This window comes from Callithrix jacchus, chromosome 3 (genome assembly GCF_049354715.1).
Source record: "Callithrix jacchus isolate 240 chromosome 3, calJac240_pri, whole genome shotgun sequence".
In the NCBI taxonomy this organism is placed as follows: domain Eukaryota; kingdom Metazoa; phylum Chordata; class Mammalia; order Primates; family Cebidae; genus Callithrix; species Callithrix jacchus.
In genome coordinates, this window is record NC_133504.1 from 144019503 (window position 1) to 144032208 (window position 12706).

Sequence of the window (12706 nt, forward strand, 5' to 3'; positions counted from 1 at the left end):
GCATACTTTCCCTCTTTGGGCTTTCTCCTGGACTTTACACCTGCTTCTGTCTTTGTTTGTTTATTCATTCAATCAACATATTAATGTGTGCCATTGTGTGTCATGTTGGGCATATAGGAATGACAAGGCCACTGCCCACATAGAGGGGAGGCAAGTAATCGAATGACAGAAGAATGGGTTTTTTCTCTCCAGATGCTGGAGAGAAACAAGGCAGCAATATGATAGGGGCTGGATAGGCTTGGAGAAAATGGTCAGAGAAGTCTTCTTCAAAAAGAGGATGTGTAGGCTTAGTGCCAAACAACCAGTTCAGCCAGCTTTGGAAGCCTGTGGGAGGAAGCTCGCATTGCTGAGAAAATAGCACCTGCAAACATCGTAAGGCAAGAAGAGGATATCCTAGGGCCAGTGCAGCTGGAGCAGAGAGAAGGAAGCTGGGTGGATAGTGCACCGGAAATTGCTGGAGGGTTTCAGTAGGGGAGGAACCATGTAATGCTTTCTGTTGAAGCTGTACTGATCGTTTTATGTTTCAGTGGTTCATTTGCATGTATCTCTGTTAAAATGTGAGCCATATGAGGGCAGTTATTCGCTGGATCCCCAGAACGTAGCCCAGAGGACTGACAGTAAACATTTGGGGACTTAATGAATGAAAGAATCTATGTTTTCTTTTGATGTGTTCTGTGTAAATGGTAGAATCATTTAACATTTTCTGTTTAATAAAATCTGGTCATTCTGGTACTAGGACTCTCTATGAACAAGGAAATGTCACAGAATTTTTCAAAGCTGTCGGGTATTAGTCTGGATGTTCTTTTCAGCCTTTGAAGCAGTACCACAGAAATGTTAAGTAGAATATTGATGGCTGGAAAAGAATGAAAAACCATGACATTTAAAAAATGAAAATCATAAGTAGCAGAGTAGAACTCATGATAAGGCAGATACACATATGACAAACACAATGACTTTCGTTCTCCAAAGAAGGCAGGCGGAAGTTCTTATCCTCTGTCAGGGGAGTGGTGGGAGCAGGGGTTGGTAGGAGGTGGTCATCTGATTAATTCAGGATTTCCTTAGTTCAAGAAGAGGGCAGTTTTGTATATGGTTTGAATTTCATTATCTTCCTACTTTCATGCTCTTTGAAAATCTGGACTACCAGAGAAATGCTGTTTTTCATTAAGTACACAATAATGTCACCTTGCACGTTATGTGATTGACTTTTTTGGACCTAAGTTTTAGTGTTTATGATGAGCCTTTACTCTTGATAGTATTTTTCTATTACGATTTTAATTTGTAGCTTATAGGTATTCTTCGTTAAATCACGAGGTTTTTTTCTGAATGCAGTTGGAAACCCTAGTTTATATCTGCCTGTGTTCCATTAAATAAAGCTATATTTGAAAAATCTCTCATAGTAAATTTATGATTCAATGAAAAGAGAGTGTCTGTCAGCATAATGGCACCTAGACCTTTTATTTGTATTTATTATCCTGTAGTTTCTCCTGCCATTCTAATCTTAAGGAAGATTTTTTTCTGATTACTTCTCTAATTTTTACTTAAAAATGACCCTACAGGTTAATTGAGGGATTTAAAACATGGTATGCCAAGTAGATTTGAACATTTTTTAAAGATGAAAATACTTCCCTCTGCAGAGACTTCAGCAACACAGAAACACTGTGTAGTGAACAAAAATATTATTGTGAAACATGCTGCAGCAAACAGGAAGCCCAGAAAAGGTAGGTGAAGATTTAGCTCAGGGGTGGCTTTGTGTAGTGAGAGGGATCCAGACCGTGGGGCCCAGCAGGGTTGGCTTTGAATCTCAGCTTCCTGGGCTCATAGCCATGGAGCCTTGGGGAAGTCAGTTACCCTCCTCACCAGTGAAACTGAGACAAGAACGCTGACCTTGGTGAGGACAACTTGGAGAGCTGTCTGTCCGATTGTTTACTCATTTGTTCATTCATTCAGTCATTCAGCAAATACTTGTTGAGTGCTATCATGTGCCAGATACTTTTTTATGCTGGATAAACAAGTAGTAATAAAATATAATCACTATTCTCTTGGAATTAAGGGTAAATTATAGAAAGTACTTAGAATAGTATATAACAAATAGTAGACACCCAATATTATTTTCATTTGTATTGCGTAAACATTGGGACCTCTTTTTTAGAGACAGAGGTTTAAAATATATGTATCATTTCATAAGGACTTGTGAGGAAATTATTAACACATCAGTTGTAAGAATAGGTGATAAGAGGCGGGGCACAGTGACCTTTAATCCCAGCATACTTTGGGAAGCTAAGGCAGGCCAATCACTTGAGGTCAGGAGTTTGAGACCATTCTGGCCAACATGGTGAAACCCTATCTCTAATAAACAGACAAAAATTAGCCAGGTGTGGTGGCTTGCGCCTATAATCCCAGCTACTCGGAAGGCTGAGGCAGGAGAATCTCTTGAGCCTTGGAGGCGGAGGTTGTAGTGAGCTGAGATTGTGCCACTGCACTCCAGCCTGGGTGACAGAGTAAGACTCTGTCTCAAAAAAAGAAAAAAAAACAGGTGATAAGAAAGTTTGAAAGTTACTGCATTCTGAATTGAAATAAGACCCAATGTTCTCCATCTTTTTTGCATACCAGACAGTTACAGCTTTTGGAAAATCTGAAATAACCAGTTGTTCCCCATTAGTCCACCCTACAAGCCAGGAAAGTTGCCATTTCAGTCTCCCGCGAAGGCTTCCTGTGAGTTAAATCTGTCTTGGCAGTATTCAGGGCAGCTGACAGATGCTCAATACTGCTGTCTAAAACCCTCAAGGGTCTAGACCTGAGATTGAGATCATTTCTCTGCCCAGCCTTCCCAGGCCTTCACCCCAAACATGTACTACTTTCTTTGCTGCAAAACTTACACAAAGTTAGTCACATTGCAGGCAGGCGTCAAGGAGGTAGGCAGGTACCTTTTGTTAGTGAGGAAGGTCACTCACATCTGCCCCCCATCCTTACGACCTCAGTCTGTCTAAGACTGGCCTTGGGTCTTTCTTTGTGGCACTTAGACATTTTTGTTCAGCCCTGGAGGGTTTATACATTACAATGTCTTGTATTCCTATGAAATATGGGGTTCCTTGTAATTCTTATTTTTCTACTGATGTTTTACTTGCTTATTTTTATGACCAGGGCTTTTCCTTAATAGGTTCCTTAAAACTATTCTTTTAAAATTTGTCCTTTTCACATACTATGCATTAAAAATGTACACAAACTAAACAGCATGTACACTTAATTCAGTACATTCATGGAATGGGGGGCTGGAAGGAAACTGGAAGAACCTCTATTCTAGCAGTGTGCTCTGCATAAACTGTTACCTTTGTGACTTTTTACTGAGGAGTGTTAATGGTCACCTAGTAAAAAAAACTTTCTATGTTTATATATTTGGGAAATCCAACATCAAACAACAGAACAATCCCTTTACTGGAGGATTTCTCAAAATCTTCAGTCTGGTAATGTACACATAGGATCTTCAAAGCAGAAAGTAGCATCGCCCAAACTTACTTGGCCACAGAAACACCACATCTGTTAACATTTCCAGTGCTCTCATGAGCCCAGTTTGGGAAATATAGCCCTAAACCAACCCCTGCATTTTATAAATGAGGAACTAGAGCTAGAGGAAGGAAATGACTTGCCCAAAATCACAAGGGTCAGAATGATATTGAGCCTGGCACGCTTGGTGTCCTGATGCCCAAGAGTGTGTGTCAGAAGCATCCATCCCCCTGCCAGTCCTCAGAACCTATGAGTCCAGCCGTCGGTACTATCCACCTTGTCCTCTTCCCAGCCTCCTGTTCTCAAAATCTCTTAAACCTCCTTTCCATCATCTCAGGGAAGATTGTCCAAATATCATTCCTCTCTGGAAGGCACAGGGCAGTGATGGAGAATAATTGCATGGCCTATTTTTATTTGTGCGAAAATTCTGGAACATCACCTTTCACCAAACAGAGTCACACCATTGTACATTTCTCCTGCTGGAATGCTCTTGGGAGCCAGGGATATAGGATAAGTCAGCTCTACATAAGCCAGCATACTTTTATCCTTGCAAACTATTTGGTTGTTTGCTGGTTTGAAGTTTCATAGACCTCCCCTCCTGTTCTGTTTGTGCAGATGGCAGTGTATTCTCTTCACCTAACGGGTGTTGGGTACAACTGATTTTCTATTTCATGGTTTCTTAGGATGAGAGTAAAAAAGCTGCCCATGATCTTGGCCCTACATCTAAAGCGGTTCAAGTACATGGAACAGTTGCACAGATACACCAAGCTGTCTTACCGTGTGGTCTTCCCTCTGGAGCTCCGGCTCTTCAACACCTCCAGTGATGCAGTGAACCTGGACCGCATGTATGACCTGGTTGCTGTGGTTGTTCACTGTGGCAGGTAAGGGCACGACCGGAAGCAGGTGCACAGGGTAAGCGTAAGGTTACCCTTGGCTGAAATATATCCAGCTGCACCTTTCCTGTGCCATGGCACTAAGCGTTTTTGGGATCTCTTCCAAACTCTTACTAATCATCTCAATAAATACATAAACATGCCTACAGACACATTTAAAAAATAGCATTCCAACAGTGATCATCTAAATGTTCTGTTATGAGAGAAATAATAAATCTTCATTGCATAGAAATAATGGTTCTGAGGAATTTGAAATAACATGGAGAAACAAATGTCTATGCTATGATTTTAATTTTTAAAAAGCCAAGTTAGATTTACAGTATGATCTCAAAAGCATTTTAAGATGTGTAAATAAAGACTAGAAGCAATGGATCAAATTTAATAATCTTTGGCACTTGAGTGATTAAGAACATATTCTTAAAAAATATTCTTTGTTATTTTTGGTCTTTCCCCAAATTCTAAAATAAGTATATAATCAGAAAAAAGAAAGTAAGAGAGAGAAGGCCTCTAGATACGGAGAGGCAAAGCATTTTGCCGAAATTTGAGAAGATTTTTTTATTCCGTAATTTGGTATAAATGCAGAAGAATATACTGAAAATTCACCTGTTTGTTATTCTTTGCTCAGCTGGGACAGCTTTATGTGCTACCTTGCGGGTAGGCACAGCTTTCCTCCTGCCCTCCTAGGTTTTAGATTGGGGCCTATCACAGAGAAAGAGTCTTTTTCTCCATCTGCTGAGATGGATTATAGTGAACACATTACCAGAAGACTACCATTGCCACGTGGAGGGATGGATTAATTTGTTTTTTAATTGTGTGCTAGGGTGGATGTATCCGAAACTGTAACTTCATATCTGAAGCACCCCATATTTTGTCCTGTGTGTATTGACTTTAAGTCACTGGATATTTTCTTGTATTCTCAGTAAAATTGTATGTATGGGCTAGTTGTATACCTGTGTTGTGGTGTTCTTCCCTGAAGAACAGGTGTTACTCTTTTGAAGAGCACAGGTTTCCAGATCACTGGAACCTAGCCTTGAGCGCTGGGTGAGGCCTCACATTGGTGCAGGGTTGGAGAAGGTCTTAGGGCAGGCAGAGCCTGGGACCTGGTAGGCATTGCAGCTAAAGTGGGTGGCAGGGGTGGTGTGGATGGGAGGGCCTGCTGGGAAAGCTAGGCGAAGGAGAAACACAGGTGCCCCTTGCACGGGGGGCTCTGTGAGTATCTGATTTGAATCCTTGGGAGGACTGGCAGAGACCCATGTGAGGGAACTGAATGACCAGTGGGAGGTTGGGTTCTCTAAGGTCAGTTTCCGTAATGTGAGCACAAGGTAAGAAAGGCCCTGGCAGCAAAGATCAGTTGGTGCCAAATCAGGCATGCTACTAACTAGGATTCTTCAAACTCCTCCCAGCAGAAGTAGGGCCGTTCTCCTATGTGGAGTGGGGCTGGCCTGTGCATGGAGATTGGGTGGCTTCCAGGTGGCACTGGAAAGCTTTGAGGTTAGGGAGCTGGGCCTGCCTTACCTTCCATGCTCCTGGCCCATAGTTGCAGCAAGTGCACAACCTTGTGCATTGATTTCTGCTGCAGGTTTTTTTTTAAGCTCATGTTTTCTGGGTTCCATGCCAGGATCTGAAGGTAGAGTAACGAAAAGACACACAGCACAGGGGCCCTGCCATCACAAAGCTTACAATCTATCTGGAAATACTGATAATGAACAAAAAAAACCACACCACTCTATTATCACCAAAAATAAACCACTGCAAGATACTTTATGATTTTGATCAGTGCTATCAGGAATAAACAGGGAGATGAGTGAGTGGTGGGAGATACCTCTTCAGGTGAAGTGGTCAGCAGAGATTTATCTGGGGAGGTAACATCTGAGCTGAGGCATAAAAAGAATGCAGTTGGGGAAGGATCATCTCTGGCAGAGTTTACAGCAATGCAAAGGCCCACAATGTGAAGGGGGCATGTGTGAGAGGAGCCTGAGGAGCTGGAGCTCAGAGGAAAGGGAGACGTAGCTGGAGGAGGCTGGAGAAAGAGCAGAAACAGATCATTGGCATCATCTTGTGCTGAAAGAGGGTAAACAAAAGGGGAGGTTTTCTCAACTTTAACAGTGCATTAAAAAACAGTTCTAGGTTTAGGATTAAAATCCCCTTACTCGTGCAAATCTAACCTAACTACATAGTAACTGTTGCTTAGTTGTTCTTTCTGCTTTTTTCCATATAGCATACTGTATGGCTTTTTATTTTAATACTTGTTACTAAGCATCTTGGTTTGTTGATATTTTTCTAAAACAGATCATACAACTCCTTAAAATTCCCTTATCTTCCTGGCTTGCTCGAAGCAAAGCCTAAAATCTTACCTGCGATTTCTCCTGCACCTGCCCCTCAGTCCGCTCTGGTCTTCCTCTCCCCGCTCACTCTGCTGCTCTGGCCTCCTTTGGCCTCTCTGCTGTTTGTGAACACACCAAGTGTTACTCGCCTGCCCCAGGCCTTTCCACTTGTTATTCCCTATTTCTGAAACTTCCATCCAGAGCCGCATGGCTTCCCCCTACCCCCTGACCCCCTACCCCTACCCCTACTCCTATCCCTGCCATTTCCTTCAGGGAAATTTTCTTGTGCCCACATTATCCAAGTGGCCTCCCTTCACCGTCTATCAAATAACACCTCCTGCCATCGCTCAGATCCCATTACTCTGCTTCATCCTTCTCCATGACACTTCTCACCACTTGACCTAGATTTATAAGCTTAGTTTGTGTATTGCCAATCTAGCTCCTATCCCAAGTCCCAAATAAGTGAGGTCTTTGTTTTGTTCACTGCTTCTTCTCCTGACAGCTAGAATAGGGCCCAACACAGAGTAGGTAGAGAGTAATGTTTTGTTAATATTTGCTGAATCTGAGTGTCTGTTTTTCCTGCTGGATTATGAGTCCTTAGAAGATACCTCTCCTGCGCACTTTTGTATTCCCCTACATCCAGCATGGTGTTGTGGACATAGACATGGGCTCTATGCCAAGATCTTTGTCCTGATAACTTAGTTTTCCCCCCAGAGAATCACTGCTTGTAAAGAGCTCAGTAGTGTTTTATAAAGAGATCAATGTTAACATGCTAACTTCTTTTATTTGTTCTTTTCCAGTGGTCCTAATCGTGGGCATTATATCACTATTGTGAAAAGTCACGGCTTCTGGCTTTTGTTTGATGATGACATTGTAGAGGTTGGTTTGCAGATTATTCTCCAGTAGTCACAGGGCATCAATAGTATTTCGGGGAATGTGTATATATAGACGTTTTTTAAAGTAGGCCTGTTTCCTCATAATGTAACTTGAAGACCACTTACATTTCTATTCAAAACCAAATTCTGCTGATCCCCATGCTCTGTGGAAAGGGAGAAGGAGTGTGATCGTGGACTCACCGACTCTGTGTTCTCCACAGTTCAGCCACAGACATGGGATCTCTCTATCTCATCATGACTAAAGCCCCCTCTGATACAGGGCAAACAATAGACTTCAAAGTTCTATTAAGATTATTTTATTTTAACAAATTTTTCTTGTATTGATTATTGTTTAAAGTTTTTTTTCAGTCTGCTGGATCTGGAAATCTATCTTACACCAGTGCATTCTATGTATTGATTTTGTTATAAGAGAATACTAGCTGGAATGAATTCTACACTCAAAGACATGATGTATTTTAACCCACTAGGGTAGCAGTTGTAGTGGAATAACACTAAAAGAGATGAACTCTGGTGGCTGGAAAGACTGAAGGCTATTTTCAGGACCCACCAGTTTACCATTTGGGAGATGTCTTGGTTTCTTCAAAGAATGCCCACACAGGGTTGCTGATGTATGGAGACGTTGCCTTTTTTCCTAGAGATGTGCAATTTATGTGATGATGACCTTCAGCCAAGTCAGTGGAATTCTCCATTTGCCAGTGAAAGTTCCTAATCACGATTTTTTTTTTTTTTTTTTTTGAGACGAAGTCTCCCTCTGTCACCAGGCCAGAGTACAGTGACATGATCTCGGCTCACTGTAACCTCTGCCTCCCAGGTTAAACTGCCTCAGCCTCCCAAGTAGCTGGGACTACAGGCACGCATCACCAAGCCCAACAAATTTTGTATTTTAGTAGAGATGGGGTTTCACCATGTTGGCCAGGAGGGTCTCCATCTCTTGACCTCGAGATCTGCCCGCTTCTGCCTCCCAAAGTGTTGGGATTACAGGCATCAGCCACTGCGCGCAGTTCTCTAATCATGATTTTATAAGAAATTGTGTTCCTTGCATTTTAATGTATGTTCCATTAGTTTTTTATTTCCTTTTCCCAGGTATCATGTTAAGTAATTGTATTGTTTTCTTTCTTTTTTATTGCAGAAAATAGATGCTCAAGCTATTGAAGAATTCTATGGCCTGACATCAGATATATCGAAAAATTCAGAATCTGGATATATTTTATTCTATCAGTCAAGAGAGTAACTTAAAAGAACTGTGGGACTAATTCAAGTGGGGGGAAATGTTCAAAGCACTATTACCTGGTTTCTCTGCAGTCTTTCTTCTTCCCTAGTGGCCCACTATGATATCACTCCAAGTCTCAATGGTCTGGCTGTGTTAGACTCTCTCCTTTTCTGTTTTTACATACAACACTACTCTTGGTTTTATTTCGGTCTGAGGTAGAGTTAACTGCAATCAGATTGTAGTCAGATTTATATGAATAACAGTTGCTAATTTTAGGATTGGGTGAAAGCTATGCCATTCGTTATGTCTGGCTGTATTAGAGTGACATTTCCTATGAATGTCTACAGTCTATTTTAAGTGTTTGCTAAACTTCTACGGCTTCCAGGGTCTTCTGACAATGCATTCCTTTAACTTGTCCCTGGAAGCATTGCTACCCATTTTCAACTTCTCCACCTCTTTTCTCATACAAGGACAGAAGAATTGGGTAGATAATCACCTTTTAGGGTTGCAACTATAGCTTTAAGTTTGTGCAAGTGAAAATGTTGAAAAGTGAGTAACCTCGATACTAAAATCATCCTGGACATGGAACAGGGTGAAGAGAAGCTGTCCGTGGTGGCTGGTGCTGGCTGGCATTGGCACTGGGCTGTGCTGACCTTGCTGTTAGAATTCCAGGGGTTAAGAAGGCTCAGGGCAGGCAAAGCCAAAAGGAGGAAATTTTTGTGGACAATGAAAAGTTACTTTTTGTACGTTTCTACCAAAACCAAGTTTCAGGAAAATAACTCTGTGCTATTTATTTTCAGTCACACTTCTTCTGTAAGGCCCTGTGAGTTGTGTTTATTCTGTATCCGGCACTGCTAAGCTTTTCAAGGTATCTTTCCACTCCTGTTGGTGTGTGCAGTCAGTGGCTGCAGGGCTGGCACACCTCCCCTTAGCCAGTCAGCATCGACATTGTTCCTTATCAGGAATAGCAAAGGCACTGCATCTTTCCAGCTATCAGCACATTGTACAACTTAACTTTTTAACATAGTCCTTCTGTTTACTGAGGCACTGGCGAGTCCCAGGGCTGATATAGAACCTTCCCTAGAGGGAATACCAGAGTTAGCTGGGTATGAAGGTGGCTCAGAGGAAGTGTCTGTGGGCAGGGGGAGGAATGAACAGAATGGCGCTGTTTCTTTGGGTCAGACTCCTAGAATGCTCGAGAAGACAGATTTTTTTTGGAAGAACCTCATCTCACTGTAGTTACTTTTTTCCCTTTTATTATATATGTATTTATTAGAGCATTTGAGTACTGGTACCTTTAATTAAAAGGGTCGTTTGGTGTTTTGCCGTTGAGCTGGTTTTTGAGTCATAGATCTTGGCTTCCTTTGGAAGTCACTTAACTTCCACACACTATAATAAACTGTGAACATATTTTTGTTACCTAATGCATCCGCTGATGAACATGCAAACTTTGGGCATAATGTGAACTAAAATGGAAATGGAAAATGTAAGTGGCCATTTTACAACAATGAAGAGGATAGCACTTTATCTAGATGAAAACTGGATTTCTTGTCTTTGGAATATCTTGAACTGTTTATTGCTCAGAACTTAAGTAAGCATGCCAACATTTCATCTGTTTATGCTTGAAGTGAAATGTTTTACTTTTCACTGGAGAAGACAAAACAGGGTGATCTTCATGTTATTGTTTCATATATGTGATGGAAATGTACCTTGCCTTGTTTAGAGGCGATTTCATATTTATAAATATTTTCTTTTTATCCTCCATGAAACTTACGCAGTGATCACTACCTGGAAGGTGAGTCTTTATTCTCTTTTTAAGGAGAGGCGCTTTCCAACTGATGGTGATTGATGTAGGGAAATGTTTGTACTATACAGAATCCATATATTTGACTGCAAGTTACAAAGTTTTAAGAAAATGATGGTTGGTCTCTAATATATTTGGAACTGATTCTTAAGAAGAACTATTAAAATTATATTTGAAACAACTCTTGAAACTAATTTATTAGAAAAAAGATTTCAATTGGAAACCCATAGAAGTAATTTTTACATGCTAAGTCATAAGTTCAGGATATTTCTTTTCTATTTGGTTGTGCAAAAAGTTTTTCCCAGTGATTTAAGCAAAGTAATTCCTTTTAATAGAAAGAGTCAGTTAAAATTTAGCATTCATGGATACATTTTTGGAATGAAAAAGGATATGTGTAAGAAAATATTGCAAAGGCATTAAAACAGTTGTATGGTGCAGGAAAAAAAGATAGGTAAAAGACCAAAACATACTTCTCCAGCAACACTCCATTCGTTTTTTAAAATTTAGAGCTATCTGCTAATTTTTCTTTCCTTCTCCTCAATAAACGAAACAAACACTAGGCAGCTACATGTTTCTCCCAATCATGTCTCTCTGTGTAAAGACAGTAGCATGCAAACACTTTTAGTTTTCATCCCTCATTCATAGTGTAAAGCAGGAAATGGTGTGGGAGATGGGAGACCAATCTGAGGTCAGCGGTAGCACAAAGGCTTCGCAGTATTCCCTCCAGTGGCCAAGGGTTTTGTGTGTCATCTGCAGGAGTGAGTAGGCCTGCTATATTTCTTTTAAGTGCTGGGTGTTAAAAAATAAGTTACAATCTTTTACACTTAAAAAAAAAAACAGAAGGAACATTTGCTTTATTGATTACTCACTAGTTTAGCCTCTAGGTTATGGCATAGTATGCTAAAAAGTCATGTGTTTAAAAGTAAACCTTGGTAAAATGCTCACATCTGGTCCTGTTATATCGATGCATTTTCCCTTCTAAGGTCATTGTCATAGGAAATGGACTGGTCTGAAGAGAGCTAGGCACAACACAAGCAGGGCATTAGTTTGAATGGGAAGTCAATCATATTTGGTTTTATGGCCTGGTATATTTTGAACTTAAGATAAAATGGGGAAAAAATGTCAGAAATGGTCCCTATGCATTTATTTTCATGGATACCCTTGATTTCATGGGCATGCCTGATAATGAACTATGTTCTAACTGGAGCTTAGGGCTTATTTTAGATATTGGAGTGTAGCTTTATTACAGATGGATTTTATCTTTCAACATTGCATTTTGATCAACTTTGTATATTCATGTGTATTAAAATATTGTGCACTAAATGTTTTGCCCTCATTTGCTGTTATATGGTCAAGGCATTTATCAGCACTATTGTGATGAACTCATGTAAATGGCATGGGTCAGGGAAAATTATTTCCTACTTTTCTGCCTAATTAAATTTCTGTTTTCCAGTATTACATTAATTTATTTTTGGCTTCCATTTCTGTATAACCAAAATAGTTACTGTATTTGTGTGGCATTCCTATTATTTTGTTGCTAAAAGTATTGTAGTTTTTATTTAAAATAATCTGTACCTTAATTTTTTTTAATGTAACCAATTCAAGCACTTTAAGCAATAATGTCAATCTTGTGAAATTTTAATCGGTTTAACACCCTTCCTCTAAAATTGTTTGCAAAAAATAAATAAATGAATAAAATGGGAATTCTCTTCCTAGAGAATTATATCCGGGTAATGCTACACACGTGGACTTAAAATTCTTTTTATAAAGTGTGAGTCAGTGGCAGGTCTTATGTCCAAGTAATTATTACAAACTTAATTTTGAAGCAATGAAAATGTTCAGAACATTCTGGTCATTATAATATATAAAGGCAGCATTACTCTCAAGGTTGATAAAATCAGTGTTCTGGAGATAACTCATCACTTTTTTGAGTAAAAAGATCAACTGAATTTAATTCAGGAAACGGTATCTGGGCAATAGCAAATTGAGAATATCAGTGAAAATAAGTTAGGGATAATTGGGCATCACAGTGAATTTCTTTTTCAGGACTTTGCATATAAAATCCTCTTAGCCAGCTA

The 12706-nt window shown here is 40.1% G+C and overlaps 1 protein-coding gene across 3 annotated transcripts in view; it reads left to right on the top strand.

Moving 5' to 3' along the window:
• USP46 (ubiquitin specific peptidase 46) overlaps positions 1 to 12332 on the top strand; it is a 70592-nt gene extending 58260 nt beyond the window's left edge. For 2 of the 3 annotated variants that reach the window (XM_035293717.3, XM_035293718.3), the window contains exons 6-9: positions 1635 to 1718; positions 4185 to 4382; positions 7519 to 7597; positions 8744 to 12332. In XM_035293717.3, the coding sequence (XP_035149608.1) occupies positions 1635 to 1718; positions 4185 to 4382; positions 7519 to 7597; positions 8744 to 8845 (463 nt within the window). In that variant the 3' untranslated portion in view covers positions 8846 to 12332. The remainder of the gene's footprint in view (positions 1 to 1634; positions 1719 to 4184; positions 4383 to 7518; positions 7598 to 8743) is intronic. The other variant, XM_035293719.3, reaches the window with a different exon arrangement.
• Positions 12333 to 12706: the final 374 nt, after the last annotated feature.